This window comes from Colletotrichum navitas (genome assembly GCF_030913465.1).
Source record: "Colletotrichum navitas strain CBS 125086 chromosome Unknown LY79scaffold_207, whole genome shotgun sequence".
NCBI lineage: Eukaryota > Fungi > Ascomycota > Sordariomycetes > Glomerellales > Glomerellaceae > Colletotrichum > Colletotrichum navitas.
Window position 1 is genome coordinate 22,319 of NW_026850753.1, and position 15,940 is coordinate 38,258.

At 52.7% G+C, this 15,940-nt stretch overlaps 5 protein-coding genes across 5 annotated transcripts; 1 reads left to right on the forward strand and 4 right to left on the reverse strand.

Annotated features, from left to right (window-relative positions):
• The first annotated feature begins 949 nt into the window (after positions 1-949).
• On the forward strand, positions 950-1,618 carry LY79DRAFT_159246 (uncharacterized protein). The gene has a single exon (XM_060551131.1). The coding sequence runs from the start codon at positions 1,061-1,063 to the stop codon at positions 1,580-1,582; it is 522 nt and encodes a 173-aa protein (XP_060406974.1). The 5' UTR covers positions 950-1,060; the 3' UTR covers positions 1,583-1,618.
• A 318-nt stretch (positions 1,619-1,936) lies between these two features.
• On the reverse strand, positions 1,937-2,377 carry LY79DRAFT_595326 (uncharacterized protein; the record flags this gene model as incomplete). Its single annotated transcript, XM_060561764.1, has 3 exons — positions 1,937-2,044; positions 2,079-2,114; positions 2,240-2,377. 3 exons carry the CDS (start codon positions 2,375-2,377, stop codon positions 1,937-1,939), a joined length of 282 nt encoding a protein of 93 aa, XP_060406975.1.
• Positions 2,378-2,941: 564 nt separating this feature from the next.
• LY79DRAFT_675248 (uncharacterized protein) lies at positions 2,942-3,754 on the reverse strand (the record flags this gene model as incomplete). The annotated part of the gene is made up of 2 exons (XM_060564425.1): positions 2,942-3,294; positions 3,724-3,754. The coding sequence occupies 2 exons, from the start codon at positions 3,752-3,754 to the stop codon at positions 2,942-2,944; spliced, it is 384 nt and encodes a 127-aa protein (XP_060406976.1).
• Positions 3,755-7,677: 3,923 nt separating this feature from the next.
• Positions 7,678-8,916, reverse strand: LY79DRAFT_573589 (uncharacterized protein). The gene has a single exon (XM_060559486.1). The coding sequence runs from the start codon at positions 8,601-8,603 to the stop codon at positions 8,160-8,162; it is 444 nt and encodes a 147-aa protein (XP_060406977.1). The 5' UTR covers positions 8,604-8,916; the 3' UTR covers positions 7,678-8,159.
• A 2,723-nt stretch (positions 8,917-11,639) lies between these two features.
• LY79DRAFT_530470 (prenyltransferase and squalene oxidase) lies at positions 11,640-13,439 on the reverse strand (the record flags this gene model as incomplete). The annotated part of the gene is made up of 5 exons (XM_060556180.1): positions 11,640-11,892; positions 11,960-12,259; positions 12,356-12,473; positions 12,539-12,666; positions 12,769-13,439. The coding sequence occupies 5 exons, from the start codon at positions 13,437-13,439 to the stop codon at positions 11,640-11,642; spliced, it is 1,470 nt and encodes a 489-aa protein (XP_060406978.1).
• Between the last annotated feature and the right edge of the window lie 2,501 nt (positions 13,440-15,940).

A 15,940-nucleotide genomic window follows, 5' to 3' on the forward strand; every position in this document is an offset into this window, starting at 1 on the left:
GATTGGATGTCGCAGATCAACCCGTCCTGCACGTGCATGCTTGTTCCACGCATCCCTAGCTTCCAGGCTTATTCCAACATCTTTCTCTCCCCTTCTCCCTCCCTTTTGGTCTCCTGATGCGACAGAAACACGACGAATTCACACCCCACATCATCATCGTCGTCGTCGTCGCCGCAGAAATCACCCGGTGACCTCGAAACAGAAAGCGGGCCCTCTTTAAGCGAAGCCACAGCGCCCACAACAGAGATGCAACATGCCACATGATGTTCGGTACGTGTCCAACTGTTCTCGGACGCCCCAGGAAGCGGCTCCTACTATTCAGGGGGACAGTTCCAAGGCGCAGAGGTGGAGGAGACACCAGACGAGGCCAGATGAACCGGCGTGACAATCAATGTACGGCTCTGAGAAGACGCAAAACCCACAGCACTTCAACCCACATCCCGGAACCGCCCGGCGTCCGACTCGGCCGGGCCATCCAGGCATGCATCGCAGCTTCGTCATCCCTCTCTCTTCCACAGTGATGAGCCTTCAGCGCCGGCCACCAAGCAGGCCTCCCTGGTCTAGCACGGAGGGAAACCCCCTTCCATTCCCTGTCAGAGAGATTCGCAATCCCAGCACGTCACACGGACTCCCGCCCGTCTCAATACACAGAGAAGGGGAAAATCATCCGAATCCGCTCCCTTCTCAAACTCGACTATGGCAGATCCTGAAAAAAAAAAATGAAAAAAAAAAAAAGTCAATGACTTTGCCGAGGTCGAGATCATCAACAGGTCGATCTCTGCGAGTGTGCGACAATCCGCCACACATGTCTTCTCAGCCTACGGACACCAATACCTAGCCCACCATCCAAAAGTCGTCCCGTCCGATTCAAACAAGGTGATAGTTCGGAACGATGCCGTGCAGCCTTCATTTTCTTTGCTTCTTCCGTGTTTGGAACGCCCGCCGAAGGTGTTCTCCCTTCCTCCCCAGCTACAGCTTCCCAAGTCCATCACCCATCTATTGGAACCAGCAGCGCCTCCTAATCTAAAGTGTATTACATGCCACGTTGCCGAGCTCACTGATGAGCGGTCCTTGGACGTATAACACACAAACACACACACTCACACTCACACACCCTTACGCAGCAGCACACACACCACCAGCGCGCGCACGCATTCAATCACAATCACACTCGCACCCGCATGTGTGTGTGGCTGCTCCTTGCATGTTTCCACGTTGCGTCGTTGCGCCCACCGGGTTCAAGGTGAGCCATCATGTCTCAGAGGCCTCTGGAGCATGGCAAGCCTTTCCCTCCCCCCTTCTTCATCCCGTCCCTCCCTCCAGTTCCACGTCCTCGGCTCCTCGGCGCCCCTCCCCCCCCCCTCTTACCCGTCGGCAGGCGTTCCGTACGCAGTCCCCCACCTCCCGTTGGTGGCCGTTGGCGCGGAGGAAGGGGGCAACGTCGGATCCGTTCCTGACAAGACGCGACAGACTACTTGCTCTCACCCCGGCGTGGCGCGTAACGTCGTTCGTCGTTCGTCGTCATACATGGCTCGTCCTTTCTCTCACATCGACGGTCCCGAATCTCATAAACACCAAATAGGCTCAAAAACTTGTTTTATTTCATTCCCCCCCCTTCTTGTCTCTCCGTTCTCGCAATCATATCATGGATCTTTAGTCATCATGGTCGTCATCATTATCATAGGCGCCGCGGAAAGCGTCGCTGGAAAAGAGAACAGGTGGAAAGGGAAAGAAGTAGAAAGGAAAAAAAGGGGGAAAGAAGAAGAAGTGCCGTAGGATCATGGAATCCATCCTCCTCCACGTCCAGCCCATGAATGCTTCCCCTGGGAGAATCCACATCTCATCACGTCCCTCCTAGTTCTTCCGAAGTTGTGTCTTTCCCTTTCCCTCTCAAACCTTCTCCAACCCAACCTCCTAAGCCATCCGTCCGCAGGCATCAAGATCTGCCTCCGCCTCGCCAAACTTGAAAGAGCCATCTGCACCTTGCTAGATTCGGCTCATGAGAACGGGTCTCGGAAGGAGATACCCGTCCACGCGATACACCCTTTACTCTCGTCCAAAATGCCAGAGAAAATTACGCTTCGCTTTTTGAGGCAATGAAGGGGGGTCGCTTCCTTTTTTTTTTCTTTCATGAGCCATTCTTTTTGTCATTGCCCCCCCCCCCCCCCCCCCCCCCCTTCCTCCCCCTTTTTTGTCTGTCTCGTGAGCAGGAGCGCAAAGAGAAAATAGCAAAAAATACTGCCGTGCCGCGCCCCGCGGCTCCAGCCTGAAGTCTAGCCGCCCCATCATGATCTTTTGTTGCAATCTTTTGTGGTGAAACGAACGAATACGAGAGAGGAAAAGAAGAAGGGAAGAAACAAGAGCAGGTCGAACCCATTGAGTACCGAGCCCAACCATTGGAGAACGACAGCGGAAAACGTCAAGAGCGAAATGGATCGTCGATCAGCCAGAGTCGCCTCGGGCTGTTGATCCGTTCAGAAGTAGCGGACGGCCTTTTATGACTGGTACTGTACAACCCCAGCCAAGCGCCTCGTCATAAAAAAAAAAGGTCTCGAAAGAGCTTGAACGATTCGGTAGGAAAAGAGGAGAAAGAAAGGGCCCAATGGTTTTGTCCGTAATTCGAAAGTGACCGGCCGGAAGAGGTATGAAGCGCAGGAGAGCAATGAAAAGATGGAAATAGAAGATAAACCAAATATGCCGCGCGGGAACCATGAGTCTAAGTCGTCAAGTCGTTATGAGTCGTTGCCAGTGCAAGATTCGCATTGCTTTTTACCAATATTGGCCCATCTCTTCCCCCCCCCCAAGCCGGGTGCCTGGGAGGTGTTGATTCGTCTTCGTCCGTATGCTCGGATTTTGTGGCCGGTCGATGCCTCTTATAGACACCACCGACTGCCCTTGCTACCAAGTCGGGCAGGGGGTAGGCACAGTCTGCCGGTCCATCTCAGTCAAAGGAGGCCGTGGAGCTGCTGCTAGAATGGTGACCGGATCGACGGTGGCTGTCTCTCGAGCTGTGACTGGATGATGTGTGCCGGCTCTTCTTGGAACGGCGGGGAGTCTCAGTGGCTGGTAACCCCTGAACGATGCCGTTGCGAGCAAGCATGCCACCATTGACCGAGAAGTTGCGGCAGACCATGAAGGCACGCATGGCGGCGTTTTCCTGGGCCAGCGAGTCTGATTCGTACGCGAGATCCGTTTGGTACTCTCGCCCGTTGACCAGGACCAGGCAGGTATAGCCATTGTGGTCCCGGTAGCACTCGTAAGTAGGGTCCATCCATCCACGTCGTCGGCAAAGGCCTAGAATACATCAGTTAGTCCCCTGGTCTTTTTTTTTTAATTTATTTTTTGTCAGATTCACTCCCTATCATGATGATGGCAGAACTGAACGGGATCGGCGAGGCGATGAGTGATGTCTGCATCCGAGCCCAACCCAACTCGCACCGTTTTCCATCTACACTTGGAGCCCTGCGTGCCGTTCCTTGGGAGGGAGCCGCAACACGAGGCTAACGTCGATCACGGGGCGAGAAGCCACGCCCCGACTTGTCAAGATCCGTCAGGGTCCAAGAAACGCATGTCATTCCTGCGTCTTGAAAGCATGCAGGGGTCGGCACACGATCTGACCCGTTCGCGACGGACAGCCCCACTTATACAGACGATGGTGAAGAGGAGGTTCAGGGAAGCATTGGGCTCTAACAAATCATCTACAGAAATCAATTGATGACTTACTCTCAAGGTACTGCATGTAGAAGCCTCCCATATTGGCGGTGGTTCCCAATGGGTCGATTAGGAGGTAGGAAGGCGGCTCGGAACTGCAGGTTGAGTGCGAACACAGGGCGGCCGGTGACAGGGGGGAGGACGTTGTCTCAAAGCCGGAGCGGGAGAAAAAAGTGAAGCAAAAAGAGAGAGTAGTCGAATCTTAGCCAGACAAGGGGATCGATGTCCGGACGCCGTGAGATGCAACCGAGCCCAACGGTGAGGCGAGCAGAGAGATCTGTGGTTGAGGACGGCCTGGGCTTGCACGCACTCCACGTACCACACGCCGAACTGTCTTTTTTGGGGGGGTTGTATGTAAGGCGTAGGGCAGAAATCTGGGGCGTGCTCGGGGGGTCGGCGAGTATGTATGAGTTGACTCAACGAGACTAAAAGAAGAAGAGCTGGGGCCGGTCGGGTTTCGATTTGTTTTCGTGGTTTCCAGGTCGGAGAAGTAAGGCTTGGGGGAGGGTATTGGGAGACGGGGGGGGGAACAAGATGAAGAAAGCCGGTGGAAGGGGTGTTGTTGATGTGTTGTAACTCGTGAAGTGTGTGTGTGTGTGCGCGCGTGTGCGTGTGCGTGTGCGTGGTGTGTAGTGGGTGGGTAGTGTTGTAAGTTAGGCTACGTATCCAGGGCTTCCGCTTCTTGGGTCGCAGGAAAGCATCGGAGCCATGAATGGCGAGACATGTGTCTGCTTTATTGCAGAAAAGGGTGCGTTCCCTTTCTCCCCCTCCTCTCTTCCTCTCTCGTGCTCTGGGCTTGTTAATGAACTAGTGCGGGGGCAGGGGGAGGGGGAGGGGGTGTAGGGGTGTGGTCCAGCGACAGATCCCGGGTCCAACATCAACATTTGTAAAGGTACATCAATCAACCTGGCAACGATACCATCCGCAGCAGTGCGTGGTAATGAGAGCTACGGCGGCAACGGCAGGAAATAAGCGAAAGAGGGTATGCACGAGGTGGACGACGACAAGCAGCAGGGCGTCTAGGTAGGTAGGTAGGTAGGTAGGCAGGCACGTAGTAGTAAGTAGGCAGGCAAGAAGGTAGGTACCTCAGCCCTGGTGGAGGTTATGGAAAGAGAGACGCCGAGTGGACAGGGAATAGGAAAAATCGGGCACTACCTACGGACGGAAAGTACACAACGGGGTGGTTCTCTTCTTCCCCTTCTCCTTCTTCTTCGTCTTCTTCGTCTCCCCCCCTCCTTCCTCTCCTCGGTCTTTTGGGCTCGAGATGCAAGCGGCGATGCGGCTCTCGAAAGAGTGTGACCCATGCTTTGCTGCGTTGGCTCGTCTCGTTGCCAGTTGATAAAAAATCACTGGAGGCCAGACAACTCCACACACCAATGCTCCAAGGAGGGGAGGGGGGGGTACCAGCATCATCGCTGCGCCAAGGGCCGGGGCAGCCCAGACGAAGATCTACCTCTGCTGAGAGGTCGGCCCCCTCCCCCTGCTCGCCTGTTTAGTAGCCTAGTGGCCCGATCCCCCGGTCGCCCATCCTCGTGTCCCTGGGCTGTAGCGAACGAGTATCAGGGACCATTGCTGTAGAATAGCAGATGGTGATTGTACAAGAGGGAGTGCCCGATAACCTTTTCCACCTCGGGGACCTTGCCGACCATGATACTTCAGATGCTTCGGGTGCTTCACCGTCTTGGGAGCCCCGGCTCTGAGTTATTATCTGTGCAACCGCCGGTCGTGCCGCCGACCATGGACCGACTTGCACTTCCTTCGGCTTTAAAGACGGCTTGTGGTTTGCTGACGGCATCGTCGTCAAGCAAAGGCGCGCGCCTCCGTCTGCAAGCAAGCAGTGTGTGTACAAGCCTACATGATCGAAACTTTGCATCTAGTCTCTCTGACCGTGTGTGGCCCGCCGGGTCGCATAGCGGGCTGCTTTAGCTGCTCTAGGGCTACGTACAGCGGACAAAAGGGCCAGTTCTGGCCGGAGGCGAAGGAAGACCGACAGACGGAGAAGGAGGGGGTTAAGACCTGAAGAAAAAGGCAACCACCGACGAGGGATTTGCATTTTCAAAGCCGGTGGCGAAATGCAACCATTCGGAACGGCAGGACCCAATCTAATGGACCGGCTTCGTTTGGCTGTACCCTGAGACGACTCGCACGACAACCGTATTTTGTACAGGAGCATGCCAAGTAGTGGGCCATGAACTCAGACCCAAGTCGTTGTTCCTTACAGCGTATGTATAGTAGTCTCTGGACAAATTGCCTTTTTGGCTGATGGCGAGTCAAAACGCCACGGCATGCTTATTTGACTCTTCTGCGCTTCCTGGGAGGGATATGCCTGGTAGCAGCTGGACGGCACTACCTACTCCACTGAGCTTGTAGAAAGACAGAGGACGACTGGTATAAAAAATAAAAAATAAAGCCCCAAGCTTGTTGTGCGTTGACAGCGACTCATCATGTGCTCGTATCAGGGGTGCGAGCTTTTCTATTTCATTTTATTGGGGAGAAAATCCCTCCCCTTCTTCTTCCTATTCTCCTTCTTCACCCTTGAGGCTTGTTGTCGTCGTGGTTGTCGGGCTCGGCGTGTTCCACCGCCAATTGTCCATTGCTTTGTCACTGATCCAGCATCGTGTTGCTGGTCGAGTCCGCCGATCATTGTACAACTATGCGTCTATATGTCATACGGTACGTACGAGGCCATGGACATTGGTTGCTGGGCTTGCGTGCATGTACAGACTGCAGTTGATTTCCAATGCTGCGGGGGTAATTTGTCGCATAAGGTGGGTTCGGACTCTGAGTTGTGTACCGCACTGTAATTATAGCAGACGTTGGGATCGAGTCCCCTTGCTCCGCTGGTCATTTACTCCATGGCAATGCTGAACCCGAGGTTGAGGCATTGAGACGACAGAGCCGGCAGCTTGGAAGGTGACATTGTGCTTCAACAGAGGAGGACCAAGAACTTAGGATCGAAGAACTGTCAACCGCTCCGAGTTCATCTGTGCCATGTCAGGCAAAGCCTGGCCGAGCCAATTGAAGCTAGCTGGGACAGGGGAACGACGGCGGTTGAATGGTAGGCGCCGGGCCCACTTCCGGGGATGGGCAATCCAGTGGCTCCCAATGATGTGCAGCGATGGCGGGCGGTTCATCGTCAACGTCAAAATCGTCAGTCAGGCTGTCTAGTCGCGCAGAGCAGCGGTTACGGCCAGTAAGAGATGACGAATATCGAAATCTCCTTCGAAAACGTCGACAAATCAGCTGCAGAGAAAGTAGGCCACAGCCGATGGGTCATGTATCTGTACACCAGCAAAGACCCCTTGCGATGACGGAACAGGGTGCCTTCATGGGGCAGCGAATCAACGGTCGTTGGACGGCCGGTCGGTCGTTAGCCCGGGGGCGTAAGCCAGGGTGCCGACTAAAATAGAGGCCAGTAGAGAGAAGAGCGAAGAAGAATAGACGTGGGCAAGGGACGGTTGGCGGCGAGACGCTCGCTGCTCCTCGTAGACTTGCTGCCGCTGCTGCAATTGTTGCTGCCACTAACCACTTTCATGGGAGGTTGAGTATCGTTCCCCAGGCCGAAGGGAGCTTGATGGGACGTACCTAGAGACCAATTATATGAAGGGCGTTTGGTAGCCAACCACGGTCAACGTTCATGGCCCCCTCCCGGCCGGCGTCACAGTCCCCCGCGGACAGGATGCTGAGGTCGGTGAAGGGCTCATCTCTCATTGCTGCGAGGGGCATGGACGACGTGCATGAACCCTCCAAGCACCGAGGGCTGGCTGTTGTGAGTGGGTTCGACGGGGCGAGATCCACTGACGCGAGGAACTATGTCGAGATTGGAGTGGGATGAGAAGCATGGGGCTGATGGGGGTGTGCGCTGGCGGGTTGCACGTCGAGATTTCATATGCAAGAATAATGTCGCTCTGCGCTTCCCACTTCTTCCCTCCCTCTCCCTTTCTGGGTTATGTATGTGTGTGTGTGTGTGTGTGTGTGTGTGTGTGTGTGGGTGTGTGTAGCGAGAGTTGCAGCAAGTGCCGCATGGTACTTGAATCAACCGAGAGCCACCATCTTGCTGTAGGATGAGGCAAAAACTAAATGGCACGAGAGGATAGACTTGAAAGGTTAGTATGGAGGGGTTGGAGGGGCATAAAAAAATAAAATAAAATAACAAAAGAGGCCGAAAAGCCACGCGAACGCAGACCGTTGGACGGCCATAAACGGACAACGACGGTGACAGGACCGAGAGGGGTGGGAGGACGGAGATAGTGACGGACGGCGAGAAGCCACAAGTATTGTAAGGTCAGGCAGAGACGGATGCTTGGAGCTGGGGGGGCTCTGAATGATTGTCGTCACTGCTGCTGCTCCTGAGCGTGGGGTACGAAGAAGAACCTCGGTCGTTGAGTATCATTTGTCCCCTTGTATCCGTATAGGGTAGGTATTTACGACGCATCAAAGTACAGTTACTACATATTATTATCCACCATCCATGGAAAGAGGCGAGTACAGATACCTTGGACGCGGTCTTGTTTGTAGCAGCCGCCGCCGCCCAGCCATATGCAGCGCAACGGCCGGTTGGTGCGTACACTACACGGTAGTGCGCGCGCGGAAGAGGGAAAAAAAAGCAAGAAAGAAAGAGAGGTATAAAAAATAAAAATAAAAGTGTAGCCCCATGGAATGCAGGTCATGCAATGATGAGTTGGCAATGCCGCTGGACGGTGTTGCTTTAATGGAGCTGGGGTGGCAGAAGCGAGGAAAACAAGGCCTGCGAGACCTCGATCCAAAAGGCAAGGTACTTTGACTTGCTTGCATCTCTTTCCCTCACCTGCCTTATTGGCTTTACCTGAGATGTCAGGTGTTCTCACCTCCAAGTCCACCGGTGCTGCCTTGCGCCTGGCATCTATCTGCATTCGTAAACTCTGGTGCTCGGCAATCCCTCCCTCCTAGATGCACCTCCTGCCGTCCATCCCACCCCCCGGTTCGCAACTGCGATCTGGCAATGCAATGCAGGGCAAGCAGCGTAGAGGCCGCCAATGGCTGGTGGGCACTGTAGGGCCATGCACGTTGGGTTAAGAAAAGGTTAGATTGATGGAACGGAGAGGTTGGCAGTTTGTGGCGTGCAGCTTGAAAGTGCAGGAAAGGAAAGGATCGGTCAGCGAATTGCCCGTGCCTTCTTCCCGAAGCAATATGGAAGCGGGAAGAAGGAGGCGCCTCACTCTCTCATGCTCACAATTCGTACCTTCCTCCCTCCCCACCTCCACGCCTGCCTCCTCCACTCGCTTCATAACCGGTTGGATCGTCGTCGCCGTCGACCGCGGAAGTTATGGCTCATCGTTTCGTTTGATAACGTAAGGTAGCCACAGAAGAATCCTACCTACTTTCCCTCCATGGACCTTCCTTGACAAATTTGCGAAGCTAATGAAGCAGGGAAGGTGCTACGAACAAGGATCCCATCCCGCCACCTGATTCGACAATGGCATCTTTCTGGAACCCTGTCGTCGTCTCTTCTTCTAGTACCGGTATATCTGCTAGGAGTCGAACTCTTCCTCCGGCTATCCCCTGCGTCCTACCTTTAGGGGAATGACGGAGAGAGAAAGTGACATGACGTGACTTGGCAGGCAGGAAAAGCAAGCAATACGTCGCTGCTTCCCTTTGAGAAGCACCTTATGCGGAACACATTTCTATGGCCAACTTCGGGGTACTACTTTCCCTGCTATTGCCCCACCTATAACGCGCATGTCTCTATTAAATCATGTCAAACTCGAGTTCTGTATAGACCTCTGCGAGAACCCTACAAACCAAGACGTGACCCAACGACCCTTCCGCAAGCACGGCTGTTCGGATGTCCGTCTACTTGGAAAAAAGAGAAGGAGGGGCGAGGGACTTCTCCAGAGAGGCCTCTCACTCTCACAGTCTCGGTTCCTCTGGCCGTCCTTTGTTTCACTGGGTCCATCATGAGACGTTGTCAATCCGCAGCATCCATAAGATCGGGCTTTTTGTGACCACAATATGCGGGATCCGGCGGCTCGGGAATACCAATTTGTGATTACGCTGGCGTCCCGCTTGTGTATCATGTACTACACGGTCTACACCCCATCCAAAGCTGGCTGACCTGACCTGGCTCAGTAGCTATTGACAAAGGGGTGTGAGGGGCGAAAAGGAAAAATCAACCAGAGGCATCAGGGACCCCTCTCTTTGCCAATCCATCCCACACACACACACACACGCACAACACCACCTCCACCTGAAGAAACAACACATCTGGCCTTCTTTCAACGTCACTCGCATCCCCAAGGTGGCATATGGATAAAACGCCATCGATTACACCCACCAATGGACCCGGGAGGATGAAAGAGGGGGTTCGCCATAGTCCAAAAGGGCGCCGGTCCGCGAAGTGACTCCCGCGTTGAATCCATGTCGCACCACATACCAGACCGCCGTTCCGCCCTTTGGCCTACAGAAAACCACGCCACGCTATCCTGTGACCTTCTCTATGTCTCCGTTCCACTATGTGACGCGAGAGCAGCATAAGCATGCCGCTCACCGTCAAGTCCAACCTGGCGGATCCAATCTCAGCATCTTCTTGCCCTTGGCCGTACCAGCCAGCGACGCGTCCTGTCTCTTGTGGTAAGTGGGAAGCTACATCACTTCTCGAGGCACGCGCGGCCAGTTTCGGCGGTCATAGACACGACTCAGAATCGTCTCAGCTCTCGTTGCTCTCCATATCAGAGACCGCCGAAAAAAGAGGGGCCGCCTGCGTCTTGTTCATGTATGACAACAAGAGCATCTGCGCCCAGGCCCTGTGCGCTGCTGTGAGGCGAGATGCGCCAATCCAACCTCGCATGGCCGCTATGGGTCGGGTCATTCTGCTGGGGTTATCCACCTGGCTCGCAGCAATTAACACTCTTCTCTTGTTCGATCTACTGTGCCTATACGCACAAGAAGGCCGATCTAGTTAGTTTCTCTTGCTTCTAAGCGGTGTCAGGGCTGGCTGGGCTGGCCTTTCTCGGACCCGCCATCCCAAGATAAGCATCCAAGTCGTCCCATATCATCCTCACAGTGCCTGCATATAGTTACGCGTGAGTTGTCAGATACACGACAACCGCACGACAGAGACATCAAATTGGCCTGTTGCAGCGGCCCATGACGGGCCAGCATGCCCGCCGACACAACTCTCAACAGCCGGATGCTGTTGCTGGTCTGGAAAGAAGGGTGTCTGCTGCTTATTCCGAATCGCGGCGCCACGACCTAGTGGCCGCGAAATGTACATCATCACCCCAAACCGGGTCAGCCTAACGACCTGGGATAGATGGTGAGCGAGGTGGGTGAGGTACAAGCCGAACTGGACCTGCGCTGGCGGCCGGGTGGCCTCGTTGTAGGCCAGAAACGTTGTTTTGATATGTAATATCTGCTTCCGTGACACATCCATTCACTCCGTGCAGGTTATACGTTCGACTCAAGTGCTGCAGCTAGCGCATGGATTCCTCATGCAACTCGGCCTTTCGGGAGGCCCAACAAGGAACTCGAAATGTATAATCACGACCGCCACCGCCGCCGCCGCCGCCGCCGCCGCCACCAGTCCTTCTGCGCCGCCGTACTGCCGTTGATGAGTTGTCCAAAATATCACATACGACCCCTGTCCAAGATCTCCTTTTTATGCCGCCGCTCGGGCTTGAGCTGCAGGCGCCGCTCCGTCGTGTTCGTTACGCAGACCCACTCCCTTTCTTTTTTTTCCCTTTCTGGTGGTCTGGGGCAGTCGATAGGCGCGTCTTCGACAATCGCCGAATTTATCACGGAAACATCCCCGCCGCCCTACATAGCCCGGCCCTCTCTTTGTCCAGTTCACGTGACACAGGAAGTCAGATGTGCCTCTTCCTACCCTCCCTCTTATACATAGAGGGGGGCCGGCCGCCTTGAAGGCGGCCATTTTTTTCGGTGGCGGGAATTCAGAACCCCTGTCTGGACGCAAAATACGCCATCATGTCGTCGACGCTATCCTGGGGGATGGTGTAGACGGGGTGGATCGTCCCGACGCGGTCCTCCTCGTCGAATATCTGTGTCCCATCGGTACTGGGCGACACCACCCACTTGGGCTCCGGCAGGATTGTGTCATCTTCGTCGACATATGTGAGATCCCACTGGTGCTGCGCTGAGCTCAGTCCCGAGAGGACATAGCAAGTGTGGTACGCATCCGACGGCCTATATTGTTCGAGAAAATCAGCGATAAACCTTCCGCGGAGGCAAGCACTCGATCGCCATGTCTCACCTGCTTGGCTTGTCGCGAAGGCCACCACGTTTCGACCGGTCCTGACCGCAGCACAGGATGTACCGGATCAGCCCTTCTCGGCTGTACCGGCTGCCCTGATGGGGAGCGAATCGACCCTCAGTTGGCTGATCCTCAAGCTCACTCGCACCCTTCAACACGGCGTCGATCAACGGCCAACACCCGCCAACCCAGTGGCTGTAGCAGCCGTCGACGAGCTTGTTTGTGCGGCCGCTGAAGCCGCCCTCTGGAGCGTACTGCCGCGACGAGAGCCAAGAGATAAGCCGTGAAACGTCAAGGTATCTGTCACCCGGGAAGCAGAAAGAGTCAGTTATGCGCTGCTTTCATGTCAACCCCTCAGTGGACGAGGGGGTGGGCTCACGGCTGGCCTGTACGTACTTTGGGATGATGCGGTGCGGAGTGTCCAAGATGGAGAGGCAGCCCAACGCGCAGAACGCATACGCTCCATGCGCTTCACCATCCGGCTTTCCCGATATTCCACCCTCGAACGTCTGGCCTTTATTGGGTGAGCACGGGCATGCGGGCGAGGAATAAGGCAACCGGGGCTAAAGCATGACTTACATCTGCGTACATAGTCCGCCAATCCAGTGAAGAGCGTGGGCCGCTCAGGCGTCCAGGCCGGCGAGTCGGTAGAAAGGTCTAGAGGGAGGTTCAGGAGGGTTACAATAACGGCTGCACAATATGCTCCCCTACAAACCTGTCAGAAAAAAAAAAGCAAACATAGCCACGCCGAGCGAGCGAGAAAGGGGGCCAGGGGTGGAAGGGAGAGCTGGTTGTCATGTCAAACCCACCTGACGTCTACTTCTCCACCCAGTGTCATCTGAATCCCTCCGCTAGGTTGTTTGAGGGAGCAGAGCCACCTCCACAGGGATTTCCTGTCTATGGCCTCGTACGCGTCCTCACCGCCGACGATGGCGAGGGCGAGGACCACGGCGTAGGTTGTAGCGAGATGGGAGTTCTGCCCGTGGCCACCGCCGATGCCACCAGAGGGGTTCTGCATGGTCCGCACCGTCTTGATCAGGCCCTCCCGGTACACCGCCGTGTCGTAGCCCAGCAAGGCCAGGGCATTGAGGGACCAGTAAAGGAACCAGGGGCGACTGGCATCGGCGGCCACGTAGGGGGCGGGGAACCGCCCTAGCTGCTTCTGGAGGAACCTAATGTGATTGTCGCGGAGCAGCGAGGGCACGCCGTGGGCGTTGTACTCGATGTCGCTGTCCGTCGCAGCCAGCAGTGGGACACACTCCCGCACGGTCTCGTCCTGGGCCTGCGACGTGGCCGTTGCGAGCGCATCGCGCACCGGGGCAGGCGTCGTGAAGAGGTCTGGCACGGCGGCGTTTGCCTCGATGCTCAGGACGTCGTCACTGGCGGAATCATCGACGAACTCCTCGTCCACGTCGCTCTCTGGCGGGCGTTGCGACGAACCGCCGGCCTGGGCCTGGGCTTGGGCCGAAGCGGCGGCCATGTTTGGTGCTGCGCGCTTGATGAAAGTGACTTTAGGACGGCGTTTGAGAAGTTTGATGCGGGGTCTCATCTCACTCGCGGCGGGAAATGGGAATATGCAAGTCGACTGACTAGTCGGTTCAAAGTCGCCACTCTCATTAAGGGGTAAGCACCTTTTTTTTTTTTTCCTTCTTCTTCAATATTCCATTTTTGTCGAGGTCAGGAAGAGTGATTCCAAGCCGAGAGCGCTGTTGCTTTGTGCAGTGACGATGAGAGCACCCCCACCTGCCAGCAGTGGTCGTGATGGAGTTCATAAAACTGGGCTCTCGTGCATTTGATTGGCCACTATAGCACCGCGCTATTACTAAGAACGGATGTCCGGTAACCACCAAGACATCAAATCATGATATCAAGCCTCAACGACATGCATATGGGTATAAAATTTGTTTTCCGTCTAAATGTAGCCGGGTGTAACGGTGCCAAGGTCGATCCACCAGGCTGTCTGCATGTCTGGCTGTTCGATGGCTTCCGCCAAATATTCAAAATGACGACGATAAGGTACATATTCCAGCTTTCCCTCACGCGGGAGTCGATGCCGTTGGTACCAAACCTCCCAGAAAGTTGCTATTAAAGATTTCGGCGGTTCCTGAGTCACTTTCAAAGATTCCAGCTAATTATAAGGCATAGCTGGTCTGACCAAACTCGATGCGTCTATCGCGCGGTACAAAAGCAGCCCATTATCACGACTTCTTCCATCATCGTCGATTTGACTGCTTGCAATTGAACAAAGGACTATAACTATTTCCTCAACAGGCTTTTATGTAACACCGCTCCAGAAAGCAATGAAAAACTTGCCTTTGATTGGCCAGTCTATTGTTGACTCTCCCAAATAGCAATGCAGAGGCAGAAACGAAGACATGCTCAAGAGCAATGCTCATGATCAGTTGATCAGCTTATTCAGAAACCCTGCTCCACAAGCTGCTTTTTCTATGGTAACATTAGACTGGATGCGTATATACTTACCATACAATAATGGTATGGATGACATATTTTTACTCGGATGGCGTAATAAGCATCAACCCAAAGGCGAGTGTCATCTGTCTGGTACTTGTTGATGGAGTCTGACTCCCTAAATCGCTTATATAGACGGATTTTACTCGCAGTCAGGAGGGTTTTATAATCTTGAGTATGTGGTTTGTGTAACTTGATCTTTTATAGTTTCATCACAAAATTGGCTCACCTCATCTTCTCTAGCATAGGGTGTATGGGCAGATTGCAGCGTAGTTCGAGGTAAATTCGGTTGATCAACTGCCTCTTTAATTTGTTACTTTATTCCCACGCCCAGAGTAGCGCTTCTCAAGACGTGCTATTTATGGAGTAACTGATCGTCCATTCAAAGCAACACTCTCCTCCACAACCGAACAAGTGCCCGGTGTGATCGCATATCGTTCATGGCATTATAAGAACAGTATTGTACAGACCAATAGTTGTAGACCACCAGACCGTGATGGATCATCGAGTGAATAAGAAGGCTGCTTTGAGACTAACATGACGGATGACAATACCAATAAATAATAATCGTCAATTTTCCCCTACCCGGTGATTAAATATGCTTTTCGTTACAGTGCAACCTATCCGGATTTTTGAGATGCGAAAGCTCGAAGTTGTATAAACTTGACGGGAGCACGGCTGGATCGACGGGGGCCTCAAATAGTGAAACATGCACAAAGGGGATCACCCTTGTATCTAATTGTTGGTTTTTCACTGGTTAATTGATGGGGATCCCTATCTCGTGATATCACAAAGGTTAGGAAAAGGTGGTCAATTGTTGGTTATTAATAGTTGACTAGTTGCAAGGTGGAGTAGGAGCACAAGTGTAGTAGTACCCTTGCGTATAGGCAAAGGTAAAGGATTCTGCCAGTAGGCAGTATATTATATAACCTACTGCCTCTAGCTATATTACCTATATACTAACACTAGTAACTTTCTTGTGTAGTAAAAGTTACTAGTGCTCCTATTCCTCCTAAAAAGCCTAAAAATGTAATAAAAATAAAAAAAGCAAAAGTATTATACTTTTTATAGTTATATACTATTATAAATTTATTTATTTATTTACTTAGTAAAGGTAGGCTTATACTATCTTATTTAGGTATATTTTTTTTAGCTATAGTTATTAAAGGTATATACTTATATTAAATAAATTTAATTACTATTAATCTATATAGTTTATATAACCTATTTTTTTTTTAAGTACTTATTATCTTATATTTTATTATTTTTATTATTTTTTATTATATTTATATAACTTATCTTTTTATTTATATTTTTACTTTATTATAAAAGATAAGACTCTTAAGTGCTTAGTTTAAGGAGGACTTTATAAACCTATTAGTAAAGTTATTATTACTATAGATCTATTATACCTTAAAAAGCTTATATTACTTATATAATTATTATAGTACTATAATATTAATTATTAAGTGCTTTTTATAAGTAGTACTTAAGTTTATAGGTTATAAGTAA